Source organism: Botrytis byssoidea (genome assembly GCF_014898295.1).
Source record: "Botrytis byssoidea strain MUCL 94 chromosome Unknown BBYS_021, whole genome shotgun sequence".
Lineage (NCBI taxonomy): Eukaryota > Fungi > Ascomycota > Leotiomycetes > Helotiales > Sclerotiniaceae > Botrytis > Botrytis byssoidea.
In genome coordinates, this window is record NW_024065862.1 from 523,386 (window position 1) to 542,523 (window position 19,138).

General features: G+C 42.8%; 10 protein-coding genes across 10 annotated transcripts; 5 read left to right on the top strand and 5 right to left on the bottom strand.

Annotated features, from left to right (window-relative positions):
• Window positions 1–325: 325 nt before the first annotated feature.
• On the top strand, window positions 326–1,025 carry EAE97_009334 (uncharacterized protein; the record flags this gene model as incomplete). Its single annotated transcript, XM_038879849.1, has 2 exons — window positions 326–604; window positions 660–1,025. The coding sequence occupies 2 exons, from the start codon at window positions 326–328 to the stop codon at window positions 1,023–1,025; spliced, it is 645 nt and encodes a 214-aa protein (XP_038729405.1).
• A 162-nt stretch (window positions 1,026–1,187) lies between these two features.
• Window positions 1,188–1,763, top strand: EAE97_009335 (uncharacterized protein; the record flags this gene model as incomplete). The annotated part of the gene is made up of 1 exon (XM_038879850.1): window positions 1,188–1,763. The coding sequence occupies one exon, from the start codon at window positions 1,188–1,190 to the stop codon at window positions 1,761–1,763; it is 576 nt and encodes a 191-aa protein (XP_038729406.1).
• A 690-nt stretch (window positions 1,764–2,453) lies between these two features.
• EAE97_009336 (uncharacterized protein) lies at window positions 2,454–3,671 on the top strand (the record flags this gene model as incomplete). The annotated part of the gene is made up of 4 exons (XM_038879851.1): window positions 2,454–2,542; window positions 2,628–2,978; window positions 3,036–3,227; window positions 3,287–3,671. The coding sequence occupies 4 exons, from the start codon at window positions 2,454–2,456 to the stop codon at window positions 3,669–3,671; spliced, it is 1,017 nt and encodes a 338-aa protein (XP_038729407.1).
• A 1,344-nt stretch (window positions 3,672–5,015) lies between these two features.
• On the bottom strand, window positions 5,016–6,881 carry EAE97_009337 (uncharacterized protein; the record flags this gene model as incomplete). Its single annotated transcript, XM_038879852.1, has 2 exons — window positions 5,016–5,633; window positions 5,817–6,881. 2 exons carry the CDS (start codon window positions 6,879–6,881, stop codon window positions 5,016–5,018), a joined length of 1,683 nt encoding a protein of 560 aa, XP_038729408.1.
• Window positions 6,882–9,053: 2,172 nt separating this feature from the next.
• On the bottom strand, window positions 9,054–10,484 carry EAE97_009338 (uncharacterized protein; the record flags this gene model as incomplete). Its single annotated transcript, XM_038879853.1, has 2 exons — window positions 9,054–10,098; window positions 10,261–10,484. The coding sequence occupies 2 exons, from the start codon at window positions 10,482–10,484 to the stop codon at window positions 9,054–9,056; spliced, it is 1,269 nt and encodes a 422-aa protein (XP_038729409.1).
• A 322-nt stretch (window positions 10,485–10,806) lies between these two features.
• Window positions 10,807–11,817, bottom strand: EAE97_009339 (uncharacterized protein). The gene is made up of 5 exons (XM_038879854.1): window positions 11,685–11,817; window positions 11,556–11,623; window positions 11,435–11,487; window positions 11,313–11,354; window positions 10,807–11,244 (listed from the first exon to the last, which is right to left on the bottom strand). Exons 1-5 carry the CDS (start codon window positions 11,709–11,711, stop codon window positions 10,871–10,873), a joined length of 564 nt encoding a protein of 187 aa, XP_038729410.1. The 5' UTR covers window positions 11,712–11,817; the 3' UTR covers window positions 10,807–10,870.
• Window positions 11,818–12,072: 255 nt separating this feature from the next.
• On the bottom strand, window positions 12,073–12,726 carry EAE97_009340 (uncharacterized protein; the record flags this gene model as incomplete). The annotated part of the gene is made up of 3 exons (XM_038879855.1): window positions 12,342–12,726; window positions 12,226–12,262; window positions 12,073–12,176 (listed from the first exon to the last, which is right to left on the bottom strand). Exons 1-3 carry the CDS (start codon window positions 12,489–12,491, stop codon window positions 12,073–12,075), a joined length of 291 nt encoding a protein of 96 aa, XP_038729411.1. The 5' UTR covers window positions 12,492–12,726.
• A 508-nt stretch (window positions 12,727–13,234) lies between these two features.
• EAE97_009341 (uncharacterized protein) lies at window positions 13,235–14,602 on the top strand. The gene is made up of 4 exons (XM_038879856.1): window positions 13,235–13,756; window positions 13,815–14,066; window positions 14,175–14,425; window positions 14,483–14,602. Exons 1-3 carry the CDS (start codon window positions 13,339–13,341, stop codon window positions 14,237–14,239), a joined length of 735 nt encoding a protein of 244 aa, XP_038729412.1. The 5' UTR covers window positions 13,235–13,338; the 3' UTR covers window positions 14,240–14,425; window positions 14,483–14,602.
• Window positions 14,603–15,210: 608 nt separating this feature from the next.
• Window positions 15,211–16,427, top strand: EAE97_009342 (uncharacterized protein; the record flags this gene model as incomplete). Its single annotated transcript, XM_038879857.1, has 4 exons — window positions 15,211–15,460; window positions 15,559–15,794; window positions 15,872–16,004; window positions 16,105–16,427. The coding sequence occupies 4 exons, from the start codon at window positions 15,211–15,213 to the stop codon at window positions 16,425–16,427; spliced, it is 942 nt and encodes a 313-aa protein (XP_038729413.1).
• A 414-nt stretch (window positions 16,428–16,841) lies between these two features.
• On the bottom strand, window positions 16,842–18,008 carry EAE97_009343 (uncharacterized protein; the record flags this gene model as incomplete). Its single annotated transcript, XM_038879858.1, has 2 exons — window positions 16,842–17,675; window positions 17,724–18,008. 2 exons carry the CDS (start codon window positions 18,006–18,008, stop codon window positions 16,842–16,844), a joined length of 1,119 nt encoding a protein of 372 aa, XP_038729414.1.
• Between the last annotated feature and the right edge of the window lie 1,130 nt (window positions 18,009–19,138).

Here is a 19,138-nt window from a genome sequence, read left to right on the forward strand (position 1 = left end):
AACCTTTCAGTGTTCTCTGAATCCAACTGGAAGCTGTGAAGAACAGTCCTTTAGAAAGAGTTTTCCAAGCTTCCATGTTTCTTTTACACAATGAAAGAAAATTGCGATCTCCTCATTCAGAGACCAAGAGCAGGTCACTCTTTTGCTCCTGCATTTAATCTGATAATGTTCTTTTTTGGTAGGCACGGCTGGACGAAACAAGCTTTGTCAACTCGGCTGCTTCGATCATTACTACAATAATAGAATGACAGAAAATATACGTCCATTACAAAATCTCCCTTTAGATATCATTTCGTTTAGCAAAGATTCCTCATCGCACAGCAATATGCCTACAACACTTAATGACTTAGCAGAGGAGCTCATCCTTGGTATTGGGGTATTTTTACCGCAAAGTTCCCTTGCAAGGCTAGCACGATGCTCCAGTCGATATTATGCTATGTGCATTGAACTACTATACTCTCACTGCACTGTGGGAAATCGGAAATCGTTAAAAATACTGATCTACACTATTATCGAAAGATCGTTGATTGGACCAGCATTCGTTGGCTGGATCTACGTCACTTTAGCTGGAATGACTTGTGTCGCCCAGCCCCGTGGAAGACAAGTTCCCTGATCTCTTCAAAAAGGCTTTGTTGGTGCAGAACAAGTTGACTTCTTAGAATATCTCTACCTGGACGGGCATTGTTTGGATGGAAATATCATGTTGGGGTTTGATTACAGTACTTCTTTGCCTCGTTCCGAAATTAAGTGTGCTGGGACTTCCAGCACTGGGAGAAGAGCGCCGTTGGCATGGAGTAACTTTGAAGGGAAGTCATTACGAAGTTTCTACATTTAGTAACTTCATTGCTCGACTCGCAGAAGATCAGCGGACTGAATCTCCAGACATCGCTCCTCTAAGGGTGCTTGAAAATTTAGAAAGCATAACAATTGCACCCGATTTTTACCATAGAAGAACAAGATTGGATTCCATCGTGCCACTTATGGTTTTAAGATCTGTGGAAAGATTCAAGATTGTCTCGATGTGACATCTCTCCTGCATGAACAGCCGTAGGGTAAAATGCGTAGCACCAATACCCAATATTGAGAGTCTGAACTTCGTTTCATGCTATTTCAGCGATGACATTGCTACTTTCCTTGGGTGTTTCACAGGCATTCAAAGATTCTATTTGAGTGGAAGCCCCGACATCATGGATGAACTCGACGACATACCTCTTTACGTTGACAATATTTTGAAAGGATTAACATCTTCGAAACATTCATTAAAATACGTCGACGTCAGTTTCGTTTCTCGTATACCGGATGACCAGTCCCTATCATTGTCTCAATTCAAACGACTACAGGTTGCAAAGCTTTCGCCATCTCCCCCCAAATGGTCAAGCGAAAGCCCAATTGAGGATGAATCTCAGTTGATCAATTTCTTGCCGCCCGGTTTGAGGATTTTGGTGTGCAAACCATCCTTTGACGAACACGATGTTGTTAGCTTGGAACAACTCTATAATCTCGTCGCCGAAAAGGAAAAATATGTTCCTGAATTGCGAAAGATTGAACTAATTTGGGATGACGCTATTGTTAAATACAAATGTGAAGATTGTGAGAATCATTGCGAATTGAGCGAGAAGATCCCTTTCTTAACGAAGCTTATTGCAGAGTGCAAAGTAAAGAATATTTGTATTTTCTCCGGTCACCCCTCATGGAAAGCTAGCGGCACCCCAGAACCAGAGGACTCAGAAAACACTGAAGGACTTTTGGGGGATTTATTATAGCTTTCTTGTTGTGATTCCAAACTTCCGCAGCCACTGTGGAAACTTGCAGAGTTAGGATAGGCCACGAAGCTTTCATACATGCATCATTGAGGTTCCTGGCTTCTAGACGGAGGCTTGAATTGTTATCTGAGTTATACCTCTGACTAAGTTGTGGAGATAGAACTCCTCTATAATACTCAGCTCAAAACATTAACCTGATCTGCTCCGATTGGTGTGGTATATGTGATTTATGTGATTCGAAATTCACATGCTCTGAAATCCATTGATGTGCTTGACCAGAATCCAGGTGGGGTAATTATCCGTACTTACAGGGGCTCTTCCGAGGAGACACCACTAAAAATATGTACGCTAAAACTTTAAATCGTCATCACCTCATACCCATCACCACATCACCACCAAACCCACCTAACCAAATCGAATGAAGATCATTGTCGTCGTTAATAGAGCTTTGCATACATGGACAACAATGTTTGGTCGAAGATTATGTAATTCTGCATGTAATTCCGACGCTTATGGTGGGGGTTAGCCTTGGAATGGAGTTAGGTGACGAAAACGGAGATATGGGACGAACGAGGGGTTACGTATAAAGAGAGCAGAGGTTCCCACCTCATAGATCTCCTAATTCCTCGATCGAAAAACTGTTTACTTCGAAGAACATACAGATAATCTATTCACATACAAATATCCACAATGCCTCGACTTCCTACTCGTAAATTGGGCAGATATGGCCCTGAAGTAGTTGCCCAAGGCTTCGGAACCATGGGCTTAAGTGCTTTCTAGTGAGTTTCACGGACCCTTCTTCATACAGTGGCTTCACACAGTATCATGTGTTCAGTTTGATGAACCTATCTAACTCTCCATCAGTGGCAGCACCGAATCCGATGAAGAGCGTTTCAAGGTCCTCGATCGCGCTTACGAACTCGGACAGACGAACTGGGACACCGCAGACATGTATGCCGACTCCGAAGATCTACTTGGAAAATGGTTCAAACGCACAGGAAAGCGGGATCAAATATTCTTAGCCTCCAAATTCGCCTTCAAAACCAATGCAGATGGAACTCGCACTTTTGATACCAGTCCGGAATACGTTAAGGCTGCGTGTGCGAAGAGTCTACAAAGATTGGGTGTTCAGACCATCGATCTATACTACTGCCATAGAGTGGATCAGAAGACACCCATTGAAAAGACAGTAGAGGCTATGGCTGAGTTAAAGAGGTAAGTCGCACCCGCCAACATACGCCGTCGAATCCAAGCTAATGATTATCCCAATAGAGAGGGAAAGATCCGATATCTAGGACTCTCTGAAGTCAGTCCGAAGACCATTCTCCGTGCAGAGAAAGTACACCACATCGATGCCGTGCAAGTTGAATATTCTCCATTTTCTTTGGATATTGAACAGAACGAAGTCTTGAAAACTTGTCGCCAGCTTGGTATTGCCATCGTTGCCTATTCACCTCTTGGCCGGTATGTCCTCAATCAAAGCATTTCTTACAACTACATACAGCATGCTAACCTATCACTAGTGGCTTTCTTACAGGCCAAATTAAATCCAGAGCTGACTTTGAGCCTAACGATTTCCGTCTCAGCGCCCCTCGTTTTTCCCAAGAGAATTTCCCAAAGAACCTTGTGCTCGTGAAGGAGCTGACAAAGATCGCATCTGAGAAAGGTGTTACACCAGGACAACTCTCATTAGCATGGTTAGCTGCCCAAGGCGATGATATTATCCCAATTCCGGGAACAAAGAAAATCAAGTATTTGGAAGAAAACATGGAGGCCTTGCATGTGCAACTTAGCAGACAAGAGGAGAGAGAGATTAGGACAGCTATTGAGAAGGTCCAGATTGGTGGTGCGAGATATCCAGAATCCATGATGGCGTTCGCGTTCGGTGATACCCCTGAGTTGCGATAGTCTGATATTTAACACTAGCAGTCGTCTTTCATTCACTTTAGGTTGAAATTATCAGATTTTCCCAATTTCTTGGCATCTGACTTTTACGTGACTTCTAGGCTCGATGGAATAGTGATGTACAAGTAGACTACATATCAGATATCATTCCATAGTAAGTATCAAAATACTTCCCCAACTATAGGGGCTATGGTATCCATAACCATATAAGTAAAACCATCTTACCATGGATGCTGGCTCATGATTCGAACTGCGTTCTAAAATGACGCACATCACATGAAATTCGCCTCAAATGCACAATCCATACTAGTGTCGAAGATTGTATGCTCTCTTTACAGATCATGAACTCTGGAAAGACGTGGCTCCCAACGCGTTCGTGTTCATGACGGGAGAGCTCTGATGAATTGTCGTCTGATGCGTGGCATCATTTGTGTGGAGGTATTTGTGGGGAATTTCGAGCTTTTGCATTAGTCGCACGTCTGGAAACCCTTAGCAGAAAACGGCACGACCAGACCAATCTAAAAGTCTGGGAAACGGTTCCAGCCTCATCTTATGCTTTGTTAGGTGAGTCATGTCGCTCGTGTGTTGGGAGCTGCAGTAGTTTTGTGGTGTTTTGCTTTGGTTTTGTGGGTCGAGAGGGGTTGGTGGGGTTTATTCAGCTTTCGAGATTTTTAGAAGGGGGTGGGAATAGTGATTGAAAGGTGAGGCTTACTGTCGAACTGAAGATCGAACGAGACTGAAGGGAAATAATGGGGACAGACTGGAAGGGTCGTCTATGAAAACTGATGATGGTCAGAAGTTGATATCACGTGGGCTCATCAGGTGCGTCCAATCACGTTTTCTTCCAGATTTACAGGTCTGGCTGTTAGCATAACATGCACAAAACTTCAATCATGATGTACGAGATTCTCAGAAGGATGAAATAAGATTATTCGAGTTTCATGCATTGACTTGCGATCGCTCAGTTTCTATCATCGTCTCTCGTCCATAGTAACCTATCCAGACACCAACCATAACATATCCATAATATTTCCCGTCCATAAAAATCAGAACCTCAATGTGTTTACCACTTGTTTTTGTATCAAATATCCAGGATTTCACTAATTCAAACTCCAAAGAGGGGATTGAACATCGCCGCTCTACTCATCTACCCGATCCTCTCAATAACTCCTTAATCCATACCCGCTAATCTAACTTGCATCGAGACAGCTGAATCTCTTCCCTCAACACCACATGTGTGCGTATCAGTATCGTATGTGTGCAAAAGTTGTTCTCCGGGTTCCACAAGTGTGAACAAGTAAAACGCAAAAGAACTTCATGTATCCAAGTATTTGAGTCGCGAGTACCTCAACAGGGCTCGCGACCCTCGGCCTCAACGCCAAAAGCATTACCCAACAGGCTTTGCTGTGTGACGTTCGGACCTTGCTGCATGACAGCTTCATCTTGACGAGGTTGGCGTTCAGCCAATTGAATGGCGTTGAATTGTGCCATCTCCTCGTCTCGAAGGTTTTTAAGGCGTTGCGGAGCAGCCGCAATGGTTCTCTCGATGCTGGATTCCCAAGGCTCTGGAACCAATTTCAAGACCTCCATTACTCTCAGGTACCCAGACTCGTCCAAGCGGACCATGTGAGCAAGCTTTGCGTACCGGCTGCAAGCTTGCAGTTGCTTGATAGGGACGGCATAGATGTGATGTACACGCATGTACGACCGTCTCTGCATGCTACCCCGTGAGAGAAACAACAAGGTTTTGCCGCGTTGATTCAATTCAGCATGGTGCTGCGACTCTTGGTTCTGCTCGTGTTTCCGTACTGCGTCAAGCTTGTCACCCTTCAGCTGGGGTGTTTGTAATGGGGTCCAAGACAGTGGCATGGTCTCTTGAAGATACCATTGCATTGAAGTATCCGGTCCAAGCGTGCGCAGCTTGTTGATGTACTTGTTCAGAGGTAGACCGCCAAGAGTTGTCATCTAATTTGATCGACTGTTAGTAAGATCCTTTAAAAAAGCATTTAGGCATAGTGTTGTAGAGCTTCTGCGAATTCAGATCAGAGGGTAAAAGGACAGGAGCACAGGGTAGAGTCTATCTGATTATTACAGACGAGAATTCAGAACGAGGGATCAAGACAAGAAAGTAGATGAGTGAAGACTTACTAATGCAACGTCGAGTATGACGTCACCAACGATGTTCGAGCCACGACGTTGGTTGATCCTCAAGATCATTACCGGATGATTGCGGCCATCCTTTTCTTTGACCTTGTCGTTGCACTCATGATTTTGGACACATACTATCGGCTCGTGTCCGTCCTCATAGTTAGATAACCAGACAATGCATCCGGGCATTAGATGCTCGGCACGCAAGGGGTACTTCTTGGGTACCATTGCTGGCTTTCGCTGGATGGCAATTTCGTCGTTCTCAGGAGTGGCACTGCCACTACTGTCGGAATTGCCTGCTGGTGTTGATCGTGGTAATGGAGAGCCAACGGCTCTCCATTGTGATTCCTCTGGAACTTGAGAAGGTGTCAAGTTCTGATTTGACTCATTGCTCACTGGAGGGGTCAATGGTTGTTGACTATAGGCCGGCATGAAAGCACCCCCATGCGAGTCTAATAACACCGGTATAGTTGTATTCATAGAACCGCTATACTGGGGTATGCCTTGTGGTCTCGCGTTGCCTGCTAAGGGTGTTTGGAAACCATTATTAAACGACCTGTAGCTTTGTAGCAAGTTATAGGCACGCGGCACAGGATCGATGTAATTCGTATACTCTTGTGCAGCTGGATTGAGTATACTGCTTGGATTGCTGCTGCTCACTTTTGGCATAGGAGCAAACGGACTCAGAGGGCTGCTTACTCCCACATATGCGTTGTTTCGAGGAGTATTCGTGCCTTGGTAGTTTCGCAGAGGACCCGAGTGAAAGCCGTAATTTCGTTGCAAGCGCAGAGGAATAGATGAATGGCCATATCCATGCTGTGGAGGTGTTGTAACATCTTGATTATATAGATTTTCACCAAAATGGTACCCATTTCGATGTGGTGTGCGGGCAGAGTTGAACATTTGACCAACTCTAGGCGATGGAGGAACAGCCATGCCTTGGTTGTTGTTGCCCAGAAACATATTCTGGGACTGAAAATTGGGAGCACATGGAGTTATTCGTGATGAGTTGTCTACATCACCCTCAGTCCAGTCGTTGGGGAAATTTCCTTCTTGGTCAGCCATCTTGATGTATTGAATAATCAAAGCGGATAAGAAGAGGTCGAGATTTGATTTGATAAATAAAGATGATCTATTGAGGTTCGAAGTAACAAGAGAGCTTCAAGATCTTTGCAGCTCTTACATTGATCAAAGCTGTCAAGAAGATGGTTTGGTAGTGGTGGTTGTTGTAAAGTCGGAGAGATCGCTGACTTTAAAGATGAGAAAATTCTTAGCGTCACCGAAAGGATCCTGCTGTAGTGAATAAACATCGTCAACTCGCTACAGTGGCTGGCTGCCGTACAAACGAGATTGAGTGAATGTTGATTATTATTGTTTCTGTGGTGAATTAGCGAACCCTTCACTTTAAAATACATTTAGATTTTGGTTCTCAAAAAGGACAGAACAACATCCTTTTTTAGACAAGTAGTTTACCTTATTGGTCAAAGAGAAGATTGTTTGCTATATATAAGGACTACAAAGATTAATGTGCCTTCCATCGCTTCTTTATGGGCAAGAAGGCTTGTTGGCTTGCTAAGATCTTTCAACTAATCTTTCCGTTGACTCAGTGCGTGCCCGTGGTTCTTAAAAGTTTATCTTTCAATGAAGACATTCACTAGATCTACTTTCCAGTCTTCAATTTCACTGGAGCTCATGAATTGCTTATGTATCTTAGGACTATCTTCGTCTATTTCCTCAGCAAAATTCGGGGGACTCATTTCGGAAAAGAGCTCTTAGTTCATTAAAGATGATGTCATACATTTATTAGGTGGATGAAAATTTGAGAATCTCATACTTTAGATTGGTTAAGCGAGAGATTCACCTGTGAAAGATCAATATCCGAGAAAGACATACCTTTCTTCCCCACAACAAACCGCCGCTAGAGACTTTAGCGAATGGTGATAAGTGGATGTCTGGCAAAGAATGCTATGCTTACGAATCAGAGACTTTCAATGCTCTGTCCATCTCAATTGTTCTGCAGCTGAACCGGAATTGAAGAGATTTTATATAATTTTCAACAGTGGATTGCTTTAAAGTCATCTGCCAATTCAAGCTTAGCAGCTGATTCATCTAGCAAACCTTTCAAATACATACACACGATTGTGGCTACTGATGTGTCCAGCTGGGTCATTTGACACATACACCGTGGATTGTATAGACTTTATTATTCCGAACTTTGATGCTTTATTTTCTCGTTTATTGGTCAGATATTTCACTGAAATATCGGAAAGTCTATAGATTTCGATCTCTCCGCCCGGCCGCGTCAACGGCAAGGACTCATTTGTGATAAAGCATTTAACTAAAGGTAAGCGGCTTGGAAACTAAGAGTTATATATGGACTAAATGCAGTCGTTTTTGTTTTTGATCCTTGGATTCTTTTGACAGTAGAAGATTTAGCCTCGAGCTTGTACGGATGAGCCAGCTTTCAGAAATGGCAGCGATGACATCAACGTGGTACCAAAGATATCGAGCGACATCCATTCCTTCGGAATTTGACCCATAACATAGCTGTGTACTATACAGACTATGTAGCCTTGTTCGGCCTAACTCTGAGCATTGAAAGTGAAAGAAGCCCTCATTGGTGACCTTGAGTTTATACAAGCTTAATCATCTACTAAACCATTTATTATCGAGAACCTTTACAACTTCTGATATTTTCCGTCTCACTTTCAAGCTTTGATGGAATCATATGAATGTTTTCCTACAGATATACCACGATCATCCTCACGTTACAACTACATAAAGTGAGATTCAGGCTTGACTACCATACAGAGAGCTTTCAACTATATCTCAGCATAACCAATCGCGTTAGCAAAATGGATTCTTGTAGCACCTTATATTTGTAAATAACAGTTTTTCAAAAAGTACTAGATTGTAAGGCTCAGTCAAGAACTAGAAAACGTTCCTCCCAGACCAAAGACCCGTACTTGACGGCTGGTGATGCTTATCCACAAGCATGACTCCTCCCATAGTGAGATTTGCCCTCGTATTATTCTCTTCCTTTGAGGAATAATTCTAGGTACCGCTGCCACTGCGTTTATTCCAGACATTGATTGCTAAGCTCGGGTCTCACATCCAGTCTTCAAGTCGCGATTTGCTCCGAATACGTTCTCCGTACCTAAGCAAAATGAATGGCAGAGGAGCAAACGATAAAGCAATAAAAGCCAGAACAGAGTTTCCCCAGCCTAAAACTAGGAATCAATATAGCGGTGGTCCAGCCAGCGGTAAAATGATGGACATTATATTGCGAGACATGGTCATTGAGGACATGGCGGAACCGCGATAAATTCCTGATATATCGACCAAATACACTGTAGTAGGGACTACTGTAGTGTAGGTCGCAAAGCCACATAGCGCAGTCCCAAAGATGGGAACTATGTAGTGTATTTGGAAATAGGCTGTCCATCCGTATTTGATCAAACCTATTGGGGAAATCACGAATCCCAGGGTCATCGGTGGAAGGCGCCATTCTGGTTTGATTTCGCCGCCATGGAGGACTTTCATTTTTTTTGTATACCGATCTAGCACCGCAGAACAAAGAATTGCGCCTAATGCCATACCTATGGCTAACCCAAGAAATGTGAGTCCCGCTTCACCCTCTGAGAACCCATAGTTTGTCTGAAACACTTCTGTGATCGACGATGCTAGTAGATATACATACGCAGAGAGCAAACACATGGAGAAAATCAGCAATGCAAAGATAGGAGCGACCAATATCTTGATTGGTCTCACCAGCGCGTTCACGATTGAACTTATCTTCGAGCCCTGCTGATCATATCGACAATGAATTGATGGGCCATTGAACTCCTTGCGCATCTTTGCTGCTTTGCGCCTAAGAATCGATGCATCATAGCTCTCACGGTATATCAGAAAGAACAGAATGCTTGATGTTCCAGAAGTGATACCAGCTAGACCAAAGGTCCATCTCCAACCTTCTGTCTGAGCTATATAACCCCCGAATAATGGTCCAATCGCGGGACCTATCAGAGGCATCAGGGAAAGTAAAGACTGAGCACCTCCCCTCTCTTCAACATTAAACATGTCTCCCAGAATCGTTGGATTGAGAGCCGTCGTGGCCGTACTCACTCCACTGAGACATCGAAAAACAATGACCATGGCAACATTCTTGCTTTGGGTTTCCGCTATTATACAGAGGAGAAACAAGAGGTTTGCCAAGTTATAGACTGGTCTGCGTCCATACATCTCACTCAGAGGGCCATGAATAGACAGCCAATGGCAGCTCCTAGGTTCCAGATTGTTAGAATAAGAGTAGCGTTAAGTACACTGTCAGAACGAAATTCTTCCAGGATTTGTGGTATGTCAGGAGCGCAAATAAGAACAGTGAGATTCCTGGATTAATTTGTTAGTAAAACTCATGGTTGAATGAAGTTTCAGGTCAATTTACGTTGTCATAGAAAGTGCACTTATTATAAGCATTAGACTCCATTTATAAGCTTTCGACCAATTTCTTGGGTTGGAAGCATCGTGGGGTCCTTCATAGTCAACAGTAACTTCGACGATGCTAGAAAGTAGTGTGGTTTCAGGGGCAGACACTTCTGGTACGATTGCAGTGGTAGTGCCAACCCTTGCGTCATTCAGATAATGGACCTTCTCCTTTTCTTCCTTCATGATGTAGAACTGAGCCAAAAGAAATTGGTATTTCGAATTGCTAGGCAGAAGCAGAATGCAATCTTATCTACAATAATTTATTAGTGACAGGACTCAAGTGCCGGCTGCCACCATGTAGCCCCACATCGTTCTGTATTTCTGCGGCACAAAGAAGAGTGAGCAAGGGGCTAAGCACCAATCGTCAAGTTAGTCTCCATCAGGAAGAATACAAATCACCGTATTCAGAGCCTTGTATATAATCTCCTTGTCTTTGGGTAAATTTAAGATTGCCGAATTCTTATAGTTCATTTTCTCTATCAAGAATCTACATAGGAATAGGAGGCCCAATACTTCTCAATATCCAACAAATTTTCAGACCATGGTTTGTTCAAGACTTCGCGATTATTTTACACAGTATGTTTCTGCTGCTCTACGACTTTATCGACCCAAATAACGTCTTCTCCAGCACTTTTTCCGTGATAAATTTTTGGTACATCACCCATCGCATATGTCTCGATCTCAGCGAAATCAGCAGATTCTGGCACTAGAGCTTTTCGAGAAGCCGAAGATGGATCTTTGGCTTTGATTTGGGAGTTGTCATTCCCTTGGCTTATTTTGTAATGCTCAAATGATGAATGAAGACTAGCAATACTTCGAAGACTGTCAATCATTGAACGAAATGCAGGTAGCCCAGCCAAGGAGTTCAGAGAGGGCAAGCAACATGCCACAAGTGCAAGACCCGACTCTAACATGGACCAGAATAGAGAACGCGTTGTCAATACTACATTCACATATACGTATTAGTCGTCCCGATTTCCGAAAAGAGAGGTAGGTTTCTTGGGAACCCACAATCATTATCTGCGTTAGGATCTTTGATCTTGTCCGATGCAACTGTGACGCGCTATGTTAGTGTAACTATTTTACAGAGATTTGCATAACAAAGCACTAAATTCATTGAACCATAGACTCACTGCCAGTGATGTTGACGAACAAAGCCAGCCGAACAATGGATGCGACGAGAGCTCTGTTGTGGTCATCAATCAATCATGCTTTCCTATGAAGAATCGAAACATTTTTCGAGGAATGGCTCACATAGATCCTAGTCCGAAGACTGCTAAGACTGCGACCTTTCTACCGGTTGACATTTGCAATCTCAAGACCTAAACCGCCAGCACGTCAATATATGATCTTCTTAAATTTGCAGGAAGGTTGGAGCCGTACCATTGGAATTGGAAGACCCAGTATCATAACCCAGTATCATAACATCCGTCAAAAATTCGGAAATAGCAAGTGCAAGGTCGCTCTGAATGTCACTTTGACAGTTGTGGTGAAGTGTATTGATTGTGGTCCATCTAGTAGCAAACTTATTGCCGCAAGATAGAAGGAACCAAAAAAAAGAATACCAAGCACCGTAATACAACAACCACTAGAATGCAAGCAGATACTATTGATAAATAGGATCGATTTCCAGTTAAAAATATTCTTCTGAAGAAAAATATGAAGCTGAGCTTGGTAAAGCCCATGGACAGAATTTGCATGAGGAAGAAAGCCCATTCTAGCTTGCTCATCATTAGCATTTTTTATATATGAAAAAGCTAGGACATCGATTTCAAACCTTTTCCACAGTTGTAAAGCTAAAGCTTTGTTCATCGTTGGGGTGTTCAAGATCTATGGGTGGCGGAGTAGGGTATGCAAGAACTTTCTTTTCAACACCTGGATCTTGGTTAACACCGACCGTGAGATACTTGATGTCAAAACATACCAATGATCAAAACCAATGAACAACCAATCACCATTAACTAAAGTTTTGCATTGATAAGTACCAATTTTGGGGACTGCAAACAGGAGTGAGAGGAGTTGAATGAGGGGTGAACTAACAAGAGCCGGAATAGTCAACCAGTCATCTAAGCCCAACCTAGTCTTTTGCAGATATCGCGTCAAGATTCGCAAAAACATGAATACAATACACAAGACCAAAAATGTAGCACCCGCTGCAAGTACATAGCCCGGATCTTGGTCATGAGCCATAGCTGACTGAGTGCACAAGTTTTGGGGTGGTAAAAATTGTGGAAGAAGTTGGAAAGTGTTTTTCTAGTACAAAATTGCGCAGATATAGCGTACAAGATATCCATCTGAACCCCTAATGAAGGCATAATAAGCTTACGCCATAGCCCTGGAATACTCGAGTGTTTTTGGAACGATCATTAGATAGTTTTCTACAGGATTTTCGATATACACTATGCTGACCACCCTGCAAAAGATTATGGTAGTAGTATCGATAAATTTTAACGTAAATTTGAACGTGAATTTGAATTGCGATGCAAACACATACCAGGTCTAAAAATATCATTCCATACGGGCATTGGCCAGCCCGTTCAATCCCACAGGGGTCAATTGCGGCGTAAATTGTCACACCATTTGAACGAATCAATACAGTCCAATGCTATCTATGACTTTGATAAGTATCTCGCAACTAAAGATGGAAGGTAGCAATTCCTTTGCCTCGGATGGAAAGTTATATGAGAGCATTCGCAAGAACTTAACAGTGTGTTCTATGAAGATGATTGTCGTACGATTTCCCTACATCGTGCAACAATGATATCTTCAGTATTGCAAATGGATTGGCCAGCTGTGTGTGCTTTCGCTTGATAGATAAGACAGGTACATGAAACCATTTTATTGCGGGAGCGGCACGGGCCAAAAAGTACATGACCTAGGGCTGACCGGAAACAAAGCCTATGAACCCGTTACACTAATAGATACGAACAGATGCACCTTTCTTAAGAACATTTTTCTCTTAGCTGTGAGAAATATTCATTCCTTGTTTTCGATTGCCCTTTGGTTCTTTCTTTTGATTCAATCTTTACAATAGATCATGTCAGATTACACAGTGAGGAGACTCCAAACGAGGGAGCAGCTCGACGCGGTAGTTGAAGTTATCTTCAGAGCTCAATATTCTCCATACATGCCATCAAGCTCTATCTTTTTCCCCGTAGCCGGCTACTCACTAGAAGAACGATCTGCAGGGATTGCTGCATCCAAAGAACGACTGTGGAAAGAGCATCTGGCCGCGAATCCCGCGACCAATCAATGGATAATTGTTGAAGATAAAGAAAGCTTGAGAATCGTCGGTGGCTGCTTATGGAAATGGCATGATGGAAACCCATTTCCAGATGGTATTCCGACGCCTAGTGTATACTGGTGGCCAGAGGGAGAGGCGAGGGAGTTTTGCGAAGAGATGATAAGGCAGTCCATGACGTCAAGGAGCTTATGGATGCATGATAAGTATGCTGGTCAGTTGTCATACTACCTCATAATCTTGAGTTTCACTCTTAACAGCCTGTTATCTAGGACTATACATGATGGTCGTACACCCAGATCACAGGTCTCGTGGTGTTGGTGGACTGATGATGGAATGTGCCAATACTAAAATCGACGAAATGGGAATAGAAGGTTTCATTGAAGCTAGTGAGCTCGGTAGGCATCTATACGAGAAGTGGGGATATCGAGTTGTGATGAAGCTCGATTTGTTCGTTCCTTCCAACAAGTCAGATTTGTGGAACAAGCTTGCTCATGACCTCAAAATGCCTCCATGGTATGCAAGTAAGTTTGAATAATCGGCTTATCGATCTAACCCCCGAGCTCCCCACCCCCGCTTCGTCACGGGAGATCTATTTGAGATGTCAAACTTCTAACAACCCTACCTCTTAGTGTGGAGACCGCTTAATGGCATCGTGAAGGAAGGTGAACGGACTCGTCCTTGGCAGCCCTTTTGAGATGTTCGCAGAAGTTTTCATATACGATGCTTGGGAGAAACGATCGGCCCCGCGGCTGCAGAGGCAATCAATCACGCAAATCGACTTTAGTATATATCAATCAATGCTGAATGTGACTGAATAGACCTTTCATCTTCACTGGTTTTCACAACTTGTCTTACGAAATTTGCCTTTGATACGCTGCAGGTAATTCCCTGCCCTGTCTGGATTGTGGAAAACGCATATAGAATAATGATTGTTTAGAGCATCAATCCCATAATTCTAGAGTCTCACGATATCAAACGATGCAGGATATCATTGCTAAGGTTCTTGATATTGGCGATACTGTTGACTTGGCATAGGCCATGTGAATCTCAGAAGACAAACTCAAAACAAATCTTAAACAACCAATACCCGACCCCTCAGCAGCGAAAGCCCGAATTCCACTTTCAGCATCCATATATCTACTCGAGAAAACACTTCGAATGCATTAGCTGTGGAAAGAAATTTGACGCCTCATGGAAATTCTTACCCTAATACATTGGCTCCGTTCTTATCTTTCTCCACTACTAGTAATGTATCTTGCTTGAATAGTGTGAACGCCATAGGAACTAACCAGTCAGGGCTTTTGATAGGAGAATTGCTGTCCGAAGAATGAGAGACATTGAAGTGCCAGACGCGATCAACCTATCCAGGAGCTCTAATTTTGATATAATTTAGGATATTGACATGGTTTTGTAATTGAAGAGTCCCAAATTCCTAGTCCAGAGACTTGAAAGGCCGGTAATTAATATTTAAATCAATGGTTCCAACCAACATCATTACCTGGGAAACTGCTGCAGATTTTCAAATCCCTACTTCCCGAGACTCCCGAGAAGTATGTTCGCACCGCTGGATTGAGGATATTTGATTCTCCTGAAGTTGAACTATGAAGTCAAAAACTCTGGACATCTTGTCACTGGGTAGTTGATCCTACTATCATTATTTCAATTATGGAGGATATGGAGTCAAAAGTTCATCTATTGCAAGCCAATCAGGATATAGAAGGAGAATACACTACATTTAGTTTTCTGATGGGAAAGCAAGTAGTCAGTACGATTACACCACAAACTGGTTCCATGACGAAGTTTCTAGTTTTCATCATCTTGTGTCTACTATCAAGCAATACGTTCCTTCTATTTCATCATACAAAGCTCGAGGACAAAAAATCTTCAGAAAATAGTTTAGCTTTCTCTAGATACGGTACGTTCTAAATCCATAATACAACTAGCTGAGTGCTATCAACTTGAAAAGCATCCAATACAAAATCTATTATTGTGTTCATACTAATCAAATGAAAGCACGTCTTAAATACGACACTCCTCTCATATACTACAATCACACAGATTATATGAGCAACAATGACACCCTCCAAGATGAGATGTGGGACAGTATTGATACAAGCCCGCTGGTAGTGGCGCTTGACGATGAATGGGCGACCGAGCATCAACTGCCGCTTTCAGTATTTCGGTTTCCATGGGATCCTGAAGCAAAAGGAATTTACTTTTTGAAAGCTTTCCATGGGTTACATTGCCTGGTAAGAAACTTTCAATGCAGTCCAGAAGATTGGAAAACTACTCGTCATATCGCTCTGCTTATCAAAAATTCTTTCAGAAAGTACTGCGCAGAGCTTTCATCGATTATGAGCGAGGTGGTGATATTGGAAGTTCTGCCGGTCATGTCCACCATTGTCTGGATGCACTCCGTCAAGATATGATGTGCAATGCCGACGATACCCCAATGCCTAGTGAGTGATGTGAAATTTCTATCTACCAGCCTTAGATGTTATCGTAGGGGGTCATTATACAAGTGCTATTGGCAAATCTTGACTAATAAATCATCTTCAGTGCACGATTTCCCGAACAAAATTGGGCACGAACAAGTTCGCATGTGTAGAAACTTTGATCAACTGATACAATGGACAAAAGAACCAGAGAGACACGCCTGTTACCACCGATGGAGTGACTATAAAGGGAGAGTGAAAATAGAATGGAGATTTTTGCTTTTTGTGAAGAAGAATCGCAGTACTACGGAAAGATGCAACAATACTTCGAAAAGTTTGGCCATAAGCCCCCCTTTGGGGATGACGACAAGGACTTTCCTGCTTGGGACTCGCGTTAATTCAACACTCACAAATGCGAAAATTAGGTATGCCTGCATGCACCTTTGATGTTAGGATAAACCACTCAATATTCTTGTTTATACCACTTGATAAACTCATGTAATGGGCCTTTCGCAATCATTTCTATATCATGCCACTGACGCAATCAGAAGGGGTGCTGTAGCTTGACCAAGATTGCACCAAGGTCATATTCAGATGCGTATGCTGCAATCTGTCGAGGTCACTTTCTCTCAATGAATGGATATCTTGGGCGCGACAAATGGGGAATTCAAATACTAAATCACCTCATCTTCTATCATATAGCACAATTGGGTGCTCGCAGCGTCTCTTCAAATGTATCGTACATTTAAAACCATAGGCAGAAATCCATGTACTCCGTTAAATGCTCATCAAACTCCACCCCAGAACCAACTCAAAACATGCGCCATCCTTAAAAACCACTAATTGCCATGAAAATTCCCATCAAAAACTAGCAGGGAAAACCTTTGCCGACCACAGCATCTTGGAAGCTCCAAATACTGTCCCAAGACCTAAGCACCCTAAGCAGAATCTCAAAGCAACATGTTTCCATCCATGATCAACAAATGGTCTGAAAGAATGATATCGAGCCGTCAATGGAGTAGGCGGCTGAATCGGATTTGGAGTAAGCATTTGCTGGTTATTTAGCGTCCCATAACCAGCCACTCGTGGAACATTGAGGAGACTCTTCGATTTGGGTATCTCATTCAAGGTAAACCTGACATTTCTTCGTTGCCCTAACGGGAGAAGAGGAGATGTTGGAGCAGTTTTGGCATGAGGGCAATCAGGTGCGGCAACTGGGAAGGGAGTAGTGGGGTATTTTTTCTTCTCCATATCCATTTCATTTTGAAGGGTAAATGATACTTGTGCTGTCTTTGATATTAGAGTTGGAATTTGCCTATTTTGGGATGCAAGTGCTTCGAGTCGTGCTCGTGCAGTCTTGTAAAGCGAAGCAGTTTCTTCGTAGGGCTCGTTTCGAAGACCCATTTCCGCCATTAGGCTGTTATAACTTGTGGCTGAGAGCCGAAGCTTATAAGCTCGATGGTTTCGGAAGCCAAATGTGGAGAGACTGCTGGAAGGTACTTTGAAAATGTGAGCAAGATTAATGTAGGATTGTTTCTTGAGCGCTCCCTTTTGCAGTCGAAGAAGCCATGAGGGTGTGCTTTCAACGCAACTATCCTGATCTATCGGACTAATAGGTAATGATTGCTGAAATTCAGAGTTGTGTGGACATTTCGACAGATAGTTTTCCAAATTCATATCACTGAAAGTCGTAATCTGCGGCTGGTCAATACATATTTGATAGGGGGGTTGATTGCAACGTACGGTAGCAACGTAGCAAATTAGATCGCCGCGTATGCTCGAGCCTTTTCTCTGTCTAATTTTGAGAACGACGACAGGATTATTGTATCCGTCCTCTCCAAGTCCCTTTCCACAACAATCTTTTTTGCAGCATTTAATGCTCTTATCGAAGCCCTCTACAGGTAACCAGACAATGCACCCAACACATAGATCACCCGATCGTACTTTTGGTCGGGGGAAATTCTCGTCACTTGGTGGAGGAGTAAGGGATTTTGTAGACTTCAAATCGCGCGGATTTGCGATGGCCATTGCAGGTGATAAGGAAAAAATGATGACGAAGAAATATTGCGACTCACTGGTGTCCAGTTACCTTTTGGAATGTGGGCGGGATTGGAAAGAATGATATAGTCCGATAATTTAATGACAACCTGTTATTAGTAGGTGCACATTAAATCAAACAGTTTGTAAGAGTATAAGCACTTTTTATTTCTTCAATGCCTATTAATCGTTGGCAAACCCAACCAAGAGAGAACGAATCCTTCCCCTCAGCCCCTTGTTTGCAGGAGCGATGAAATGTTTTACCCCGATATCTCATGGACAGACCGAACCAACACCAAGTCTTTTTGATCACGCATACAAGATTATCTCACAGAAGTAGATCGATTGGTTGGATGCCGCTTACTAGGTTGGAGGGAGTCGGCGCTTAAGGTCATCTCAGGTCATAGCAACGGCGAGGCTGAGATGTGGTCATAAATCTCCGGCTGTAGAAATAAGGCTGAGCGCAAGGCCAGTAGACCTGAATGTCCAAAAAATGACGAGAGGCAAAATATTCTGATCAATAAAGAGACGTTATTTTCAACCCAGATTAACTTCGGAAGAAACTTCCTAGCTTTCTCAAATGGTGCCTGTCAACTTCGCTATTTTGAACGGCAATATTCTTCCATAGGCCGACCTTGAGGCTATCGAAAAAGACATGAAACATCAGTAATGCGGACGGAAGAAAGACTTGGTGGGACGTTTGGACAGTACTATCAACAGCCATGTAAGCTCGATTTCTGATTTCAAAGTCAAAAGTGACAGAGTTTCCATTGCCGATCAGAAATATCAAATCAATGATTATTCAGTTCTTGTTGTACAATTTCGAAACGTTCGAGCAAAAGCTCTTCACTAAAACTTTCTAACCATGTATTAAAAATTTGTTTGAATGATATTTCAGTCAAGTTAAAAAAAGTGGAGCCAGCGGCAATTTAATCGAAGTCTCAAGCCAGTAACCGTTTTAAACAAACTTACTCCAATTTCTTTGATGATGGAGCTAACTCACTGACAGCTTTCAGTGTTGATCAAAATCATGATCCCGGTAAGGAATTTCACCGTGAGATTCTTCACCCGCGATTTTTCTGATACGATTTTCACGTAGACTGTCAAAATTTTGACTGTTG